This window comes from Talpa occidentalis, unplaced genomic scaffold, assembly GCF_014898055.3.
Source record: "Talpa occidentalis isolate TD23 unplaced genomic scaffold, MPIMG_talOcc4v2.1 talOcc4.11, whole genome shotgun sequence".
NCBI classification, from domain to species: Eukaryota; Metazoa; Chordata; class Mammalia; order Eulipotyphla; family Talpidae; genus Talpa; species Talpa occidentalis.
The window spans coordinates 25,666,400-25,685,802 of record NW_023601104.1 but is presented as its reverse complement, the minus strand read 5'-3'; the positions used below and the strand labels follow the sequence as shown (position 1 = coordinate 25,685,802).

The window sequence follows — 19,403 nt, the reverse complement described above, 5'->3', positions numbered from 1 at the left end:
AGAATCTGCATGTGGGTTGGGGCAAGGCATTTTACCTTGTGACACATACCGGAACTTGGCAATGTGCAACAAAGGACTTGCTTAGTAGGATTAGCTCAAATGAACACCACAAAAGGACTATTAATAGATCTCTCTTGAACAATTCTTTTTTTTTAAGATTATTTTATATAAGAACCAGGGTACAGGCCAGATTCGCAGGAGGGTGAGAGGCTTCACCAGAGACAGAGCGGGGAACAGAACAGGCAGACTGACGAAATACACTGCTGAGGGGAGCAGCGGGCGAGACAGGAGAGGTCTGCCGCGCCATGTGGGACCCTCGCCGGCCTGCCAGCATCAAACCAGCACTGCAGAGGCTGCAGACAGCTTCACAGCGTGGTGCTCAACTGCCTGCACCATCAGGGGAGACCTTCTCTTGAACAATTCTTATTGTCTGATTCTGTGACCTTAAAGTAATGTTCCAGGAGAAACTGGCATCAAAATTGTTTCTTTTTTCCTGAGCAGAGATCTGAGAACATTCTTTTGACTTTTGGAAATGCATAGGTAGCATTGATGCCTTTCCTAAGGGACTGGCCATTCATGTTGTTTGCTCCCTGCCCCCCCCCCCCCCCGGCTTTTTTTATTCATTCTGTTCCACAATAGGTAGTATCACAAAAGACCCCAAATAGCCAAAGCATCCTTGATGAAGAACAGGTCCCTTATTTAAAGTTATTCTACAAAGCTGTAAAAATTAAAACAGTGCAGTGTTGGCATAAAAACAGACACAGCTCGGGCCTCCCCGGTAGCGCAGCGGTTGAGCGCTGGGTTGCAAAGCTGCCCGCAGCCTCTGCAACGCCGGTTCAATCCCCGGCTGCTCCCCGGCCACCGGAGGAGGGTCCCACATGGCGCGCAGACCTCTCCTGCCGCCCGCTGCTCCCCTCAGCAGTGTACTTCGGTCCTTCTGCCTAATCTGCTCCCCGCTCCAGCTCTGGTGAATTCTCTCACCCTCCCGCGCTTCTGACTGTACCCAGTGCTTGTATAAATAAACAAATAAATAAATAAATCTTTAAAAAAAAAAAAAAGTTCTTTAAAAAAAAAAAACAGACACAGCTCAATGGACTAGACTATTCCATATTACAGAAATCACCCCACAAATGTGTGGCCAGTTAATTTATGACAAAGGGCCAAGAATATACAATGAGAAATGGATAGTCTCTTTAGTAAATGGTGGTGGGAAAACCAATCAGCCATATGCAAAAAAAAAAAAAAAAGGATTGAAAAACTAAAACCATAAAAGTTCTAGAGAAAACTTAGGTGATAAGCTCCTTGACATAATTCTTGGTGATAATTTTTGGACTTGACACCAAAAGTGCAAGCCAAAAAAGCAAAAATCAAGTGAGGCAATATCAAACTAAAAAGCTGCAAAGAAAACCATCAACAAAATGAAAAGGCAGGGACCTCCCTGGTGGCGCAAGGAGTTAAGACGCAGCACTATGAAGCAATCCGCAGCCTCTGCAGCATATCCCCAGGCAGGGAGGTGACCCACATGATGCAGCAGACCTCTCCTGTCTCACCCACTGCTCCCCTCAGCAGTGCTTTTGGTCTGTCTGCCTGTTCTGTTCCCCACTCTGCCTCTGGTGAATCCTCTCAGCCCCCACACCTCTGGTCTGTACCCCAGTTCTTGTATGCATAAATTTTTTAAAAAATGAAAGGTAACAAACTAAATGGGAGAAAATATGTGCAAATCATATGTAGTAAGAAATTACTGGGGGCCTCCCTGGTGGCTTAGGGGTGAATTCTCAGCACTACCACGATGAAGGCCAACTGCAATGGCTTGAGTTCCATCACCAGCCAGGGAGATAACCTACATAGTGCAGCAGACCTCCTGTTCCGCCCACTGCATTCATAGATCTGCCTGTTCTGTTCCCCACTCTGTCTCTGGTGAATCCTCTCACCCCCTACACTTCTGGCCTACACCCCAGAAGTGTAAAAATATGCAAAAATAAAATCTCTTAGAAAATGCAAATCAAAATCACAATGAGCTCTTACCTCATACTGGTTAGAATGACTACTATCAAAAAGACAAGAAGCAAACATTGACAAGGATATGGAAGAAAAGGAACCCTTTTGTGCTGTTAGTGGGAATGTAAATTGGTACAACCACTATGGAAACAGTAAAGAGGTACCTCAAATTAAAAGTAGAACTACCACGTGATCCAGCAATGCCACTTCTGGGTATTTATCCAAAAAAATGAAAAATGATGTAAAAAATTAAATTAAAAAAGAGGTAAGTGTACCACCATGTTCACTATAGCATTATTTACAATAACCTAAGTATCCATCAACGGATAAAGAAAATTACATGAGTGCATGTATACATACATACATACTCACACACACGCGCGCGCGCACACGCGAGAATACTACTCAGCCATTAAAAAGTTCAACAACACGGACAGAACTTAAAGGCATTAAGAGAAATGTCAGACAACAATATACTCTATGATCTCAGTTGTGGAATCTTAAAAACTGAGCTTACAGATAAAGAGAACAGATGGGTGGCTGTCAGAAGGGGTTGGATAAAATGGGTGAATGGAATAGTCCTCTCTTTATAGGTCACATCACCACCACTGATCTTGTTTTCACATCCCATATTATTTGCCTGTTGCCCTCAGTCAGCTGGGGGTCTTTACCTGGTGGGGACCTTAAGCTCCAGTCCAGAGGTGTCTAAGTGCTTAGTGATTCCTCCTCTAATGAGCTGCTATTGCCTTCCACTCACTTATTCAACTAGGTCTTACTGTATTTCCATTTTTTCAGTTCTTTGAGGCATCACCATACTGTTTTCCATACCACATAATGGAGCAATTCTATTCTTTATTATGAGTCTGAAGATGATGAGCACACTAATTTGGCAAGGGATATGCACCTTGTTACAGCCAAGACATGAAAGCAACCTAAATGCCCGTCAACAAATGCCTGGATTAAGGAGTAAGAGAACACAGTAGCCAAAACTGGAACATTCTGAACATCAAAATTATAATTGCAATGAATCAAAGCATATGTTATGTTTTCAAACAATTCTTTGAGCTTAACTGTATAGCAATACCCCCTCTCTACACAAACTCATTTGTCACTATGTAACCAGTTCATTGTTCTGAAAAATGATAGAGAAATAACTGCGTCAGTACCAGTATAGTTGATAAGAAATTTTGCTTTTAAGGCTTGTAAAATAGCATATCACATTTTGCAATCCATTGTGAAATAATAGATAGAAGCAATTATCATCAATGGTTACTTAAAACGATTAGGTGAAAAGATTATAGACAATTTATAATCAGGCTGGCAACTTCCAAATCTCAGTTTAATTCAATACTGAAAAGAACAAACATATAGTGTGCACCACCCTGATACCATACAATAGGAAATACTAACTATACAATTCTCTTAGCAAAATCTCAAACCTGAATCTAATCAACCTTCTACAGGAAGCACCATTAATAACAAATACCCACGACAGAGGAACGTGTTCAGTGTCCCCACCGAGAGCCTATCAGCGGAATCCAGCGGTGGGTGTGTCAGCCTGTGAACCCACACAGGAAATAAAAGACCGAGCTTGTTCAACAAGTAAATGACCAAAACCAAAAAAGTGGAGGGGGAATCTATAATTAAAAGATTTAAGTGATTTATCAACCCAATTCAAATAAATCTGATTCAGATAAATCAGTTGCAACACATATGATGCAGTGAGGGAAATTAGAAAGTAATTTGGTGTTTGATCAAAGAATCATTGTTACTATTATAGATAGGTCATTAGCTATGTTTTTAAAACATGGTATCTGTTACTTCTTTGAGAGACACAATGCTGAACAATAAATGAGAGAATGATAATGCTGAACAATAAATATGATATTTGGGATTTTCTTCAAAATAGCACGGTTGGGTTGGCGAGTGGGTGGGAGTGGAGATAAAACAAGTGTGGTGAGGGCTGGGTGATGTACAGGCATCGCCGGGCCAGTCTCAGGTTTAAAAATATCTTCGACAGACCCTCATTGCTTACAGATGAGGCCCAAGCACCTCAACAGAAACAGAACCCCAGAGTCTCTAATCCGGTCCTTCCCCAGCCTCACCTGCCCTCATTGCCCAGTCCTCCTCAGGGACAGAGGGCCCTGAGGACACACCCCGTATTTCCTTACATCTGGGGATCCACGTGCCTGCCAGGAAAACCTTTTATCATTTTCATTATTTGGTGAACTCGATGGCCCAGTGAAATGTGACTTGAATAGACTTTGAAGTAGAACCAATTGCTCCCTTCAAAGCAGTCCCAGCACATCGGTCCCAACACCGGGAGGAAGTGACACGTACACTCATGGCATCGTGTCCTGGCCCGCCCACCCAGGGCCCATCACCTTGGCTCCTTTGCTCCTCCTCTTACTTCCTGGGAACTGCTACTCTGTGCTGTACTTTGGCTGCAGAATATGGACGAGTAGCTGATTTCTTTTTCAACTTGCTCGTCAATGGGTTCTTAATCCTGCCTGGCTTATTTTTTCACTTGGTCTGACTTCTTTTCCAGTTTCCAATCTGAAACAACCATTCATACCTTTTCTTTCACCAAGCCTCCCATATCTCCACCCTCATCCTCGGCTTATAAAATGATCAGCTCATAAAATGTGCTTTATGAGCAGTGATAGTGAAGGCAAAGATAAACAGCTGGGACTACCTCAAATTAAAGAGCTTCTGTGCAGCAAGAGAGACAGTAACCAAAACAAAGAAAAACCCCACCGACTGGGAGAACATTTTTGCACACAACACTAATGATAAAGGACTGATCACAAAAATCTACGAAGAGCTGAAGAGACTCAACAAAAACAAATAATCCAGTCAAAAATGGGCAGAAGAGGGCCTCCCCAGTGGCACAGCGGTTGAGCACTGGGTTGCGAAGCTGCCCGCAGCCTCTGCAGTGCCAGTTCAATTCCCGACCACCGGGCGAGGGTCCCATATGCATGCAGACCTCTCCTGCCGCCCGCTGCTCCCCTCAGCAGTGTACCTCATCAGTCAGCCTGCTCTGCTCTCCCCTCTGGCTCTGGTGAATTCTCTCACCCTCCCGCGCTTCTGACTGTACCCAGTGCTTGTATAAATAAATAAATACATCTTTAAAAAAAAATGGGCAGAAGAGCTAAAAAGAAACTTCTCCAAAGATGAAAAGCAAATGGCCAACAGGCATATGAAAAAATGTTCAACATCACTTGTCATCAGGGAAATGCAAATCAAAACTACCATGAGATACCATCTTACACCAGTGAGAATGGCACATATTAAAAAAACTAGCAACAACAAATGCTGGCAAGGATGTGGAGAAAAAGGAACTCTCCTGCACTGCTGGTGGGAGTGCAAAATGGCTCAGCCACTGTGGAAAGCTGTGTGGAGTTTCCTCAACCTACTAAAGATGGAGCTTCCATATGATCCAGCAATTCCACTCCTAGGTATTTACCCAAAGGACACAGAAACATCAATTCCAAAGGGCACCTGTACCCCTATGTTTATAGCAGCACAATTTACAATAGCTAAGCTTTGGAAACAACCCAAATGCCCCAAAATAGATGACTGGATCAAGAAGATGTGGTACATATACAGCATGGAATATTACTCAGCATTCAAAAAAGATAAACTCATGCAATTTGCCGCAACATGGATGGCGCTGGAAGGGATCATGCTCAGTGAAATAAGCCAGAAAGAAAAAGAAAAATGCCAGATGGTCTCACTCATAGCAGGAATTTAGAAAACCTAAATAAGGAACCAGGAAAAAGACTAATTATAATAAAGTAAAAATCAAAATCAACAAGCAACTTTAAACCAGAGACACATTACATGGGGGGTGGGGAGGTGGAGGAAAGATTAGGGTCAAAATAAGGGGGGTGGGAATTGTATGGGGAATACATCCAAGATGAAAATGTGCAAAACATAAAAAATGTAAAAAATATATAAACTAAAATTTTTTAAAATGAAAAAAAATGTGCTTTATGTCACTGAGCAAAAAACTTCCAGGATATCCAACAACTAATAAACCTATAACAAGTTCCTTAACACCATTAGTCATCAGGAAAATGCAAATTAAAGCCAGAATCTGATGACCCCACCCAGCAGAATGACTAAAATGACGACATGATGGACAAAAGCTGCAAACAATTCAAACGTTCCCCAGTGGTGTAAGCACAGAGAATCACCAAGGCACTGCTACACCCAGCTTAGATGAAACGCAGAGTTAAGGGAGCCATAAACAAAAGAAAACAGTACGTACACACACACACACACGCACACACACACACACACACACCCACAAAGGGCAAACTCAGCCCTGCTGTCAGGACAGGAGTTGTGTCTGCAGGGCTTGTGCAGTGCTTTGAAAGAGGGGCTGCCCTGGGTTGCTGGTGATGTTTTGTTCTTGACTTGGGTTCCAGCAACATAGGTATATATGTATTTGTGTGTGTGTGTGTGTGTGTGTGTGTGTGCTCAGCACAGTATACACACCCATACACACTTTCCCCTATCAGATAAAATTAGAAAGTAGCAAAAAAGGAGGACAGAGCTCCACAGATTCTCACCTCCACACCGACCCACCCCACCGCGAGCATCCGAGCCCGGCACAGAAGGCCGCCCTGTGCGTGCCTGAGTGGCTTCCTGGGCCGGCCTGGGGAGTCTCCTCATTCCACATCTGCTCCTCCTGTAGGGGCTTCCCATCAGTGGACAACAGGCTATCGCTGTCCCAATTTTTAAGACAACCTTCTCTCAAGCGTCGGTCACTCTACTGTTTTTCTGCTGCTTTTAAAACAACACTCAAAAGATTTCTATATACTTGCTGAATAGAGAGTGGGCCCACCGTTCCCTCGAATCACCTCCAGTCGAAAACCTGGGCTCATCAGGGTCACCTCCCCGTCGTTAATTCCAGTCACTGCTTCCCCATCCTCACCTTCTGGGACCACCAGGCCCTGGGCACTGTCCTCCAGCCCCTCTTCCCTGAAGCACTGTCTCCTCTAGGCTTTCACTAGGCCACACGCTTGATTTTCCTTCTGCCACACTAAGCTGTTCCTTTTCAAATTTCTCACCGATTCCTCTTAACCTCTGTGACCTCTACATTTTGGAGAGCCCCAGAATTCATGTCAGGCCCTCTTTTCACCCCGCTAGGACTCTCATCGAGTTTCATGGCATTATTGTCCACAAGCCGGTGAACCCCAGATGTGTCTGTGGGTAGACCTCTCCTGAGCTCAGATTCTTGTCCACTCGTCTCACCATCTCCTTAATGTCTGATAGGCACCTCCATTTTCACAAGTTCAAAATCAAACTCCTGGTCGTCCCCTAAAAAACTACTTTCACAGGTTTCCCTCTTGGTTAATGATAACTCTGTCCTCACAACTGATCATTAGGACAAAGTCCTTGGGCTCATTCTGGACTCCGCTTCTCTCATCCACAAACTCAATCTGTCAGCAAATCCTCCACAACATTTCCAGAATCTGACCACTTCCCTCACTGCTACTGCGTCTCTGGGCCAAGCCACCATGGTTACGGCTCAGATGGTTGCCACAACCTCCCAGCCTGGCGCCCCGCTCCCGCCCTCGCTCCCGGCCTATCTGTTCTCAACACAAGTGTCTTCCTATGCAGCTGTCACCCAGACCTTGTCAGTCCTCTGCTCCAAACTCTCCAGCAGCCGCCCACTTCCCTCAGGGAACACAAAGGCCTGGGATGAGTTACAAGGGCTTTCACAATAGACCCTCCTCCTTACTTCTTCCCTCCTCTCCTCTGCCCCACTTACACTAACTTGCTCCTTGTTCATCTTACAAGCCAGGGAGGGGACGTTCCAGGGCTTTGCAGGACTTTCCTGTGAGTTGGCTCGCCCTGTTTTCCCTCCTTTGTTCCTCTCTCTCTCAGGTCTCGACTTAAATGTCACCTTTCTCCCAGAGCCACCCTGACCACCCCATTTCAAATTAAGCACCCTCCCCCCACAACCCCCCCACTCTCCTAAGGCCTCAGGCACTTGTCTTCTTCTAATACGGTTGCCTAGCTGCTTAGAGTCCACTTCCCATTGGGGTGAGAGCATGACCAGGGGGGTTTCTCTTCCTTCTGTTACCCCAGTGTCAAAAACAAGGCCCACCAGGGCTTGGATGATGTCTGTGGGGTGTTTCTCGTATGCGCAAGCCTCACAGAGATGGGAACCACACCTTAACCAGCCTTACCATGAAGGACTAAGTGAAAGACAGACCACATCTTCAGTTCAATTAAGGTACTTAAGACAGACAATGTATCTAGCTGTTCTTTCCATTTTTAATTCAAATACTTTATTCCTAAATAAAGTCATCTGCTCCCAAATAAATCCATCCACTGCCTTTCTTCATTTCTTGAGAGATTTTCACTCATTCAACTAAAGATCAAATATGCAGAATGTGTAACAAAAATACAGTTATGGGCGATCGATTGGATAAATCACCCTGGCTTTTCCCTGATGGAAAAACCATCAATCTGGCAATGTAAACAAATTCAGGAGAGCTTTCAACAATCAGCTCCATTCCTCTCTGAATTTGCTATGCGACCAATCATTTTGGAATAATGGGATTCTCTTAGCAGGCACTTATTAGACAAAAGGTAGCACTCTGAATCAAAAGTTATTTATTTTTAAATAGTGCAAAAGGGAAAGCCCTCATCCATCAAAGTCCCCCTCCCATTGCCAGGCCTAGAATTATGAGGACCAGCATCTCCAAAGAGGGGAAAAGCTGACACGAAGCTTTCAGATGAAATCTAGGAACCCCCTGCCACACTTCCCCTCTGACACTCCCCCAAATACCTGGTTCTTATTTGGGGGAGGAGCTACTGGCAGCAGGGTGGGCATAGTTCATAAGGCAGCAGGGTGCCGTGGGTTCCAGAGCCCTTATCTCCCACCCCACACTGTCCCAGCACATTCAGGTTCAAGCTGCCCCACAGTTTGCAATACCCTGAGTGTATCTCAGAGCTCAGTCCCGTAGATGGCCTTATGACGCAGGTACTCCTCCAGGCACTGAAGGGCTATGTCATCCACTCGTGGGTCAAACTTGTTGGCCAGCAGGTGATGGTTCTGAAGCATCCAATGCAGGTCCCCAGCCCCATAAATACAGATAGCCCGCTGGTGGATTCCAGAGCAAGGTGCATAAGGTGCCCCCATACTAATGTCTCCTTCGTGGTTCTGCCACTTCACCAACCTGGCGATGGCAGTCATGTCTGAGATGTGAAACTTGGAGTGGTGGGGAACAGAGCCAGGCATCCATGGTGCCCGCTGAAGGGTGGCCCAAAGGTGTTCGTCAGGGCTGTAGGTGTCCTTTACCCATTCAATGAGTCGTTGGGATTTGGGGTTCTCTAAAACATGTTGAACAAAGGCACGAGAAGCCACAAAATAGGCATTTCCTGTGAACATGGGTAAGTTTTCAGGGGGAGGATCCTTTTCCTTGTCAGTTACGTACAATGTGTCGGTCACCTCATAGTGATACTTCCAGCGAGATGATTTGTACTCGGTAGGTATCTCTGACTCCATGCTGTTCTTCCCGTTCAACATCTTGAGGGCCCGGACCATCTCAGCATTGGTCTTTATAGGAAAGTCGGTCCCACAGGTGTTCAGCAAGTATTTCCATGGCACAGCACTCTGGAGCAAGTCTTCCATGCAGTTCAGGTCAGCCTGCACCCTGGACCAGGAAGCATAAACCACCCGGACCAACTTACTGGCCAAGAAGACATTTGGGAAGCAGGAAACAATTGCCTTGACTGCTTCTTTGAAAGTTTCTGGGGACTTCTCATCCACATGGATGCAGTAGATGTTCTGAGGCGCATACACAGCTCGCAGCAGCCTTTCAAAATTTTCAATCTTCTCATGGACCACCATAGAGTATGCAATAGGGAATTCAAACTCATCTTTGCTAAGTGGGAACTGTATGAACTTTCTTTGAGCCTTAAAGTGCTCACAGTCTCTGGTCATGTTGAGGTAGACGGCGTCTGTAAGGGGCGCCCGCTTCTTCTTCACCTCCAGGTTATCCAGCTGAGCCTCAGTCACAGCTTCCTGATCCCCTTGGATGATCCTAGAACAGTTGATGGATCGCTTTGCTGGCAGCTTCAGGGACTTGTACAAGATGTCCCTGCAGTGCTGGCTTCCGAAGTCCCTGGACTCCAGATCCAGGGAATTCAAGTCACATTTCAATCTGAGAGAAAGTTTCACTGCAACAATGGTCAGCAGCATGTAGCAGCCCAGGGCCCAGAGGTAATGCCGCCGGGAAGTTCTCTTCCACCAAATCATCTTCATGGAGAGAAGATCAGTAGAGTTTGAACAGAGGGGAGGGTAAGGAAGAAGATGGAATCCTTGGACAGAACAAAATGTCTTCAATTACAAACTCACCCTGAACATATTCACAATCAAGTTCAACTCAAAGTTAGGTAAAAAGATATTTCTTACCTAGACATCACCTTATATCTTCAGTCAATACCTTCCTTAGCAACCTCTTCAACCTGGCTTGCTGACTGAGGTCAATAACCTGACCCTACAAACTAGCTGATTAAGCTGGGTTCCGAATCTAGTCTCTACCCCAGGAGAAAGGAAAGCAGTACTGAGCACCTGCTGACACAGAAGTGTAGATAGTAAGAGGAAGTCCCTATTTACAGTCCTTATTCTTCCTTCTACGTCTTATCACCCTGTTTCTAACATAACTCATAAACGGTGCCTAGAATGTTCGGTCTAGAGAGAAAAATCAGGAAATTCGCAGTCTCAGCATCAGTTCCAAAGGTCCTTTGTAATAAAGTGAATTTCTTGCTCTTCTTTGGTAATTTAATTATTAGGATGTTTTCATCACATATAATTCATTAGTTAAATGTGATATCTAGCCACTCTTCTATAAAATAAAAATCTTCAATACAAAAAATTGGGCGCAATTCAAAAAATGCATTATAATCAAAACAGATAACTCCTATCCAACATCAAAATAAATCTACACACAAAGCTTTGCATATATAATATTTAATCAATTATTTCTATGGGTTAGAAATATTTCTTTACAAGTCTCATTTGATTTTTTACAACATACCTGAAATAAAGTCTTATTAGGTCTCCTCAGACATCACATATGAGAAGCAAATCTGGGGCCCTCCCCCCACCTCTTTTCCCAGTTTTTTGTCTGTAAATCTAGTATGTGTTCCTTCAAACCACCACTACCTTTCCAATATAGTACAGGGTATAGACCATCCAAGAAAATCAGACATTAGGGCCTCCCCCGTGTCGCAGCGGTTGAGCGCTGGGTTGCAAAGCTGCCTACAGCCCCTGCAGCACCGGTTCGATCCCCGGCTGCTCCCCGGCCACCGGAGGAGGGTCCCACATGGCGCGCAGACCTCTCCTGCCACCCGCTGCTCCCCTCAGCAGTGTACTTTGGTCCTTCTGCCTGCTCTGCTCCCCACTCTGGCTCTGGTGAATTCTCTCACCCTCCCGTGCTTCTGACTGTACCCAGTGCTTGTATAAATAAATAAATAAATCTAAAAAAAATTTTAAAAAGAAAATCAGACATTATAGGAAAAATACCTCCCAGGAATGAAACAGAATGTGACACATCCTTCCAGCAATGACTGATTTCCCTTATTAGCCCCATCTTTCTAAGCTTAGGATTGTCCTCTCTTTAGAATAAGTTTTATGGGAATCCAAGGGGAAGAAAATGATGGGAAATTAAGAAAATTCTCACCTTTAACAGTTTATTTCCCTGGATGGGGAAGATCTCTTGCTAGGGCGTATATTCTGTTTCCAAGGGAAGACTGAGTGAGTTCCATGGAAGCAGCTGTGTGAACAACAAATTTCCCGATCTTCTTTCAGCCCCTCCAAAAAATATATACTTTCTGATAGTCACAGGACATCCAAGAAACTGCTTAGCCTCTTCCTTAATCTCCGCAAAGTAGAGAGCACCAGGTGGCTCTACCGTTCACCTTTCAGTTTCCTGCTCTCAGATTAGAGAACACATTCAGATAACATCATTAGGAGCATATTCTTAAGAATGAATCATTCTGGGAAGTGAGGCAGAAAAAAATGCTGGCAATATCTGAGAAGGAAGAAGTTATTTCAACCAGAACATGTGAGTTTGTACCTGTGCTCTCCTGCCGCAAAACCATTCATAAAAAGCTGGTCATTGCTCACTAAGAACCTGAGAGCCTTCCCCCCTTAACAAAGGAGTGACAGAAACACACAGGTATGGCCCCATCTTCTTTTGGAGTTCAGCTGTCGTTCCTTTGTTCCCACAACTTTACAGGAGTGAAGCAAGAAAAATACCCTTCAGAAATTTTGTTTTGTTGTTGTTGTTCTTTAAGTGGCAACTGCACCAATAAAAATCCTTTTTCTTGGTCTGAGACTGCTAATAGTCTGCAGGTTGGAGAAATATCCACAGGGTTCCAAAAGGAAGATCTTCCTCACTAATATTTGTGAGTCCAGGGTTCTTGGCTATCTGAAGAACAACACTATGGACTTCTGGAGTTCACTGAGAGCCCCGGGGGTGGTTTTGGCAAAGCAATGTGGAAAAGGCCTTCTTGAAAATGCCTTCTGACATGGCTTGCCACTGTTTGCCTCTTCCCCTCACTCCCAAACCACTCCTCCAAGAAAGCAGCATTCCTGGTCAAACATATTGAAGTAGTAAATTTAGAAAAAAGAACTTAACCAGGTATGAAGTTGTTAATAACTGAAAATTGGGAGTGGGGTGGTTAGATGATGCTAATTTTTTAGGTAAGTAGCAATGGTCAGAAGTACCTGCTACCCCTAGGCTGGAAGACCAAAGAAAATATTTGTAAATTACTGAGTTTAAAGTAGAGAAGAAGGATGCCAACAACCTGAAATTCAGACCTCTGAGATGGGGACACTACTCAGTTAATGCCGCGGTCTCCAAACTGAGTGGAAGCTCTCCAAAGCTGAGATTCAGTCCTCTTATGAGGCAGCTCAGTGTCTGTCCTCCATTATTATAAACTGCATTCAGTGAGACCACATAAAGAAACTGTCTTGGCCAGGTAAACAGGCGTTGGCATGGTGATGCTCCCAGAAGCAGGAAGTAGACAGGAAGTGAACAGGAAGTCCCGCCTCCTGTTTCTGTCTCCTTTCAGAACTTCCTGTTGGCAAAGCCTAAAAGTGGGCAGCTGGCAGAACACAAACCTGGTTTGCAGTCCACCCTTGGCATAGAAAAGCTGAGTCTAAGAGGGTGGACTTTGAAGACAATAACAAAATAACAGAGATAAGGTAGAGTTGGTTTTATCCTACAAGAATTGTTTATGCAGCCCCCAATACAGTGTAGGAAATTTAGCTCTTCTCACCTTTTGAAACTTCTCTGTTTCTCATTACAGAGGAAGAAAGGCTAGTAACAGGGATTCATATAGAATTAGCTGTATCCCCACCATTATTGGCCCACTCCCTCAGCTCTCATCTGCCAGCTTCCCTTACTCAGACTGAGTGATTCTGTTGTTGAGCTGTAAAATTTGAGGCAAAAACAAAGGATAAACTCTCTAGTGTCTTAACCTAAAAAAATTTCTGCAGTTTGTTTATATCTGATTTTTTTTCCTTTGGTGGTCCCTTTAAAGTACCACCTTCTTACACAAAGAAATGGAAAGACATCCCCTGCTCATGGATTGGAAGAATTAACATTATTAAAATGGCCATCCTACCAAAAGCAATTTATAGATTCAACGCTATTCCGATAAAAATCTCAATGACATTCTTCAACAAAATAGAATGACTATTGATGAAATTCATATAGAGCCACAAAAAATCTTGAATAGCCAAAGCTCTATTGACTAAAACAAAGGAGAAGGGTGGTATCGCACTCTCAGACTTCAAAGTATACTACAAAGCTATAACAAAAACAGTATTGCACTGGAACAAAAACAGACACGCAGACCAATGGAATTGAATAGAAATAAAGCCACACATATATGCACAACTAATCTTTGACAAAGGAGCAAAGAATATGCAATGGAACAAGGACAGTTTGTTCAATAAATGGTGCTGGGAAAACTGGACCACCATAATAAGCAAAAGAATGAAACTAGACCACTACCTCACACCATGCACAAAAATCAAAATGGATAAAAGAACCGAACATGAAATATATAGAACCCATAAAATATACAGAAGAAAATATAGGTAGACCATAAAATATAGACTAAACCATAAAATATATAGAAGAAAATATAGGTAAAACACTACAAGACATACATGCAGTAACATCTTTAAAGACTCATCCCCCAAAGTAAAGAAAGTTAAGGAAAAGATAAACACCTGGAATTACATCAAACCGAAAAGCTTCTGTACAGCAAAAGAGACATTAACCACAACAAAGAGACACCCCACTGATTGGGAAAAATTCTTTGCACTCCATACAACTGATAAGGGACTGATCACAAAGGTCAAGAAGTGGGCAGAAGAACTTAAAAGATATTTCTCCAAAGAGGAAATGCAAATGGCCAACAGGCATATGAAAAAATGTTCAATATGCCTTATCATCAGGGAAATGCGAATCAAAAACACACTGAGATACCACCTTACACCAGTAAGATTGTCACATACCAAAAAACTAGCAACAACAAATGTTGGTGAGGATGTGGTGAAAAGGAACTCTCCTACACTGCTGGTGGGAGTGCAAACTGGTCCAACCACTATGGAAAGCTGTCTGGAGGTTCTGAAGTGTAATAAAAACGGAGCTACCATATGACCCGGCAATTCCACTCCAAGGGATCTACAAAGAGGACAAAAAAAACAATTCAAAAGAATACCCCTATGTTTACTGCAGCACTATTTATAATAGGTAAGACTTGGAATCAACCCAAATATAGATGACTGCATCAAGAAGATGTGGTACACAGACACAATTCAGCAATCAAAAAAGATAAACTCATGCTGTTCACAGCAGCACGGATGGAGCTAGAAGGGATTATGCTCAGTGAAATAAGTCAGAAGGAAAATGAAAAATAAAGGTGGTTTCACTTATAGGAGGAATATAGGGGAACCAAACAAAGGATCAAGGGAAAAAAATAACAACAAAACAAAATAAACTATAAATCAGAGACATTTTGCAGGGGAGGAGGTGGGAGAAGGATCAACACAAGGGCGGGAAGAGCACAAGGGACAATGGTGATGGTGCACGGGTGAACCGGTGGTGGGAATTCTATGGGGACTACACCTGAGAAAACAAACATTGTAAAAAAAATATATGAATAATGATGTAATATATATATATATATAAACTCTGTTGGGAAAAAATAAAACTAAGGTTTTGTTAAGTTTAATAAAAATGTTAAATATCTAATAAAATTAAATACCACCTTCTTTCCCATAAAAATCATATCACTGAGTCAATATCTGATTCTAAATGTAACCAAAATAGCCATCCACTCTTAATTGTTAAGTAGATGGTAATATTAAATTGTGATTGCATTTTGTTTAGAAAATCTACAAATTAAAACACCAAGTGGGTTGCAGTTCTGGGCACACCTCGCTCTTGGCAGTTCAGAGCTAGATCTGAACCTTGCCTCTGCCACTTTCTAGCTGTGTGACTTGAACAGATTTTGTAATCTCTCAGTGGTTGAGTGACTTCTTTCAGCTAATACTAATACCTATTTAGTAGGATTATTGTGAAGCTTAAACAAGATAACATACATGAGGGACTTGGCTTAACATCTGCCATATGCAGCCTCTTGTTGAAGGTTCTTAAGTAAACTCCAGTTTACTTAAGGTCTATTTACTAAGGTCTATTTAGTCACAGAATAGCTCAAAGAGGATACAAGTTGCATTCTTGAACTGTGAACAATGTAAAAGTATTGATGCTGGTGATGCGCTAGACAAGCAGGTAGAGAAGAGCTGGAATTATTCCCTTCTCTGTGCTCTGGTAAAATATGCAGCTGTTAAGTGGTCAGTTAACACAGCAGAGGCCAGGGAGGAGCTGCAGCTGACCCCAGAAGTGCAGGGGAGGGGACAGAACAGCAGGGGAAAAACACGGGGAGGAACACAGGGAGGAGAGGAGCCTGGCAACCTGCAGAGGTCAGGTGGCCGCTGGGAATGATGGTCCAGCAGGTTCCACCATGCAGTCCTTGAAGACAAGATGGGGCACTTGCAAGAGGATACCAGAGAAACCAGGCAAGTTTCAAGGTCAGAACCCAGACCCAAGGTATAAGACCCTTCACTATATTGGAGGCTGTGTAAACAATTCTTGTAAGACAAAGCCAACTCTGCCTGATCTTCGTTTTTATGTTATTATCTTTGAAGCCCACCCTCTTGGACTCAGCTTTTCCATGCTAAGGGTAGACTGCAAACCAGGTTTGCATTCAGCCAGCTGCCCACTTTTAGGCTACACAGCCAGATGAGCCTGGAGGCAAACATGCCCAAGAATCTAGGGTTACATGATGATATTTAGAGGTTTCAAGTACTGAAAATGATGAGGCTACTCACTTCCCTCAAGTATCCAAAATAAAAACAACATTAATCCCAATGATAACTATAAGGAGGTCTAGCAGAGTCCCAGGTTTTCCCACAATGACTGTTAATGTGACAGTGTTTTGAAAATAGCAAGCTGTTCCCAACCACACGGCTTAATCCTTTTCACCTAATCATGAGCTTAGCCTGTCTACCAGGCAAATACATTTGCCTACCTTTCCTGAGTTTATAAATCCTTGTGTTTTTGTAGGAGAGCCTAAGAGTTCAAGCAGAGGGGATGGAGAACTAAGCCTGGGAAGATCTGGGAGAATCCAGGGGATCTGAAAGTTAACTGCGATGGAGATTTAGGGGAACCTACAGTGCCAATAATAGGGTTAGAGAAGGGCCCAGGCAGGAGGGGCCCCTCCATTTTAAGTGGAATTTACAAATTGGCAAATGCACCCTTTTATTTTGTTATAATGGCCATTTACCTTTGATATTGGCAACTTTGTGCTACCATTAATAGCTCCTAGGAGTGTTCTTTATGGCTCAGTACTTAACTCAAGGCCACTCAGGAGAGGCTGCACGCATTCCCAGATAGCAAAGGCAAGACACTGACAGAGAAGAGACTGACTGTGAGGCAGGAAGTGAGGATAAGGAGACACAAACCAAGTTACTGTGTTACTGGATCTACAGGAGCTGGAAAGAGACCAAAGGTAGTGAGGAAGATGGGGTGGAGGTTGCTTTGAGCCCCAACCCTAGTTAATGTTCCGTGCCAGGGGATTCTTGGCAAAGGTGAGGTTATAATCTCTGGCCACAGAGAAGTGCTTCAAAGACCCAATGTGATCAATTTTGTTTCTAATGGGGCTGTAAATTGCAGCTCACACTCTGCAGAGGTTTACCAGGCTGGCAAGGGCACTCTCCGGTCCCTCCTGACAGCTCTGCTCCCTCTGTGATGTGCCGAAGTGCTCCCTGCCCCTAGAAAGCTCCACAGGGCCTGGAGGGAAAGGGAAAAGAGAGTCGAGAGTCAAGAAACAAGCAGCACAGAGGAGGCTTGTGAACACAGAAAAGGAAGTTCCCAGATGAAATGATCCAACTTGCTCCTCCTTTCTACTCATATTCCCAAGGCAGATCATTTGCTATGCGCAGAGATCTTATTTGTTGACTCTCCCTACCCCCAATCTCCTTGGGGAAAGGGGTTTCTGCATTCTACCAAGGCAAGGTTGCCTGTCCCTCAGCACTACAGGCCAAAAGGTCAATGACAGCCAAGCTTCTTCTATGCCCCCACCTCAGAATTCAACAGCCAGTGTCATGGCCTGGGATGGGGACTGTGCCTCCCCTAGCTTTGCCTCTGCACAGCAGTTAGGTGAGAACGTGCAGATGGAGGTCACACTCTGTTTCCTGAATGAACAGCTTCCTCACAACCCCTGGGATGCTCCCCTAGGTACTGGAGTCTTGGAACTGTGGCTTACTAATAGTTACTGGAATTAGTGAATAAAGGCTCCAGGAAGTAAGTGATACACAAAAATATAATGCCACGGAACTGAAGCTAACTAAAACCAAAACAACATTAAAGAGATTGATTTTGCCTATGAAACTGAACTTTGAAAAATGAGATTTGGAGGCATATTAATGAGGTTAGTTGCCTCCCATTGTGTCATTAGGAAGTAACCTTTAAATGGAACCCATAACTAATGGTATGTAACTTGGCAGTTACACTCTGTGTAACAATCGTTGATTGAGGAAGCTCCTTGGTTTTAAGTGATGCAGAGGTGATTAAGGTAGTGCCCACCTCTCCAGGGGCTCCGAGTCTTGTGTGGAAATTTGAACTAGGTCACAATGCTATATATACAAAAAGAGATACGTGCTGTGCATGGGGAGCCCAGCGTTGACACTGACACAGGAAAGGTGAGAAATACAAGCGTGACTGTAAACACCAAACCAGGTCTTTGGCTCCCACCCAGGAAGCCAAACTCTGAACCATGAGAAATGTCTCTACAGGGAGGAATTTATTCAAGACTGGCCCTCAAGGGAGTTAGCAGGATAGGCTCCCCAGAAAACCAGCTCCCTTAATGGCAGGAGGGCCAGGGGTGGGGAGAAAGCAACATGAAGACAGTACAGGGCTTCCCATTGTCAGGTCCCAGGCGGCCCACAAGACACTCCAGGGGCCTCCGGTTCCCAGGAGGTGTTTTCTCAGCAACCAGCAGGTGTCTGTTTCCATGTCACTCAACCTCCAACAGAAACAGAATTGTATGAGGATGTAACACAATGTTCCAAGTTTCCAAGAATACAGGTGGAGCCAAATAATTAATCACGAGGAGGGGGCAGAGAACAAAGCTGGTTAGAGTTTAATTCCATATATTCCTAGTTTTCAGTCCAGGGAGGGTTTTTTGATTGCAAATTGGAAGGGATCTGGCTACACAAACTTGAGTGTGAGTCTTAAAGAAATGTAGAAAAAGAAGAGTTAAGAATATGTCTGAATGCCTCTTACATTGTCTAGGGAAGGGTCTTGACAAGTGGTTACAAGAGGAACAGATACACGGGTTAAAGAAAACATCCCCAGAGAGCAGTCATTTGAAAGTTAGATCTTTATCCCATACTATAAACTTAACTAAAATTTCAAGTTTAAATCCAGAAGGAAAAGACTGTTCTAAAATTTCTGGAAAACACATAGAATATTTTTGTTACCTAAGTTAGAGAGGCCTTTTTTGTTTCATAACAAAAAGCAGATGGCTAGATAGAAACCACTAGTAAAAATATTAACGGTATGAAATGGAACTTATAGGAAAGATCCTTAGAACAGAGGAAGGTTAAGCCCTTTGTTCCTTCCCTCTTTCATTATCATCAATGCAGATGTAATGGTTGGATCTCTAGTAGCCCTCTAGGACCTTGAGGTAACTGAGGGGAAGGCATGAGCTGAAAAATGGTAATACCACAGATCCACTTCACTACTTCTGGACTATACTTCTGAGCTACATTTATGAGAGAAATACAATTCTACCTT

General features: G+C 43.7%; 1 protein-coding gene across 23 annotated transcripts in view; it reads right to left on the bottom strand.

Moving 5' to 3' along the window:
- GCNT3 (glucosaminyl (N-acetyl) transferase 3, mucin type) overlaps window positions 1–19,403 on the bottom strand; it is a 68,888-nt gene that overhangs the window by 7,883 nt on the left and 41,602 nt on the right. For 4 of the 23 annotated variants that reach the window (XR_008554428.1, XR_008554427.1, XR_008554429.1 and 1 more), the window contains exon 1: window positions 11,706–13,177. The exons of 6 other annotated variants lie outside the window; for them this stretch is intronic. Coding sequence is in view for 8 of the 17 variants with exons in the window: in XM_037502595.2 (XP_037358492.1) it covers window positions 8,966–10,285 (1,320 nt within the window). In the remaining 9 variants the exon portion in view is untranslated. Of the gene's footprint in view, window positions 1–8,011; window positions 10,342–11,705; window positions 13,178–19,403 lie in introns of those variants that run through there. 13 more of the 23 variants (XR_008554431.1, XR_005123613.2, XR_005123615.2 and 10 more) reach the window with 8 other exon arrangements.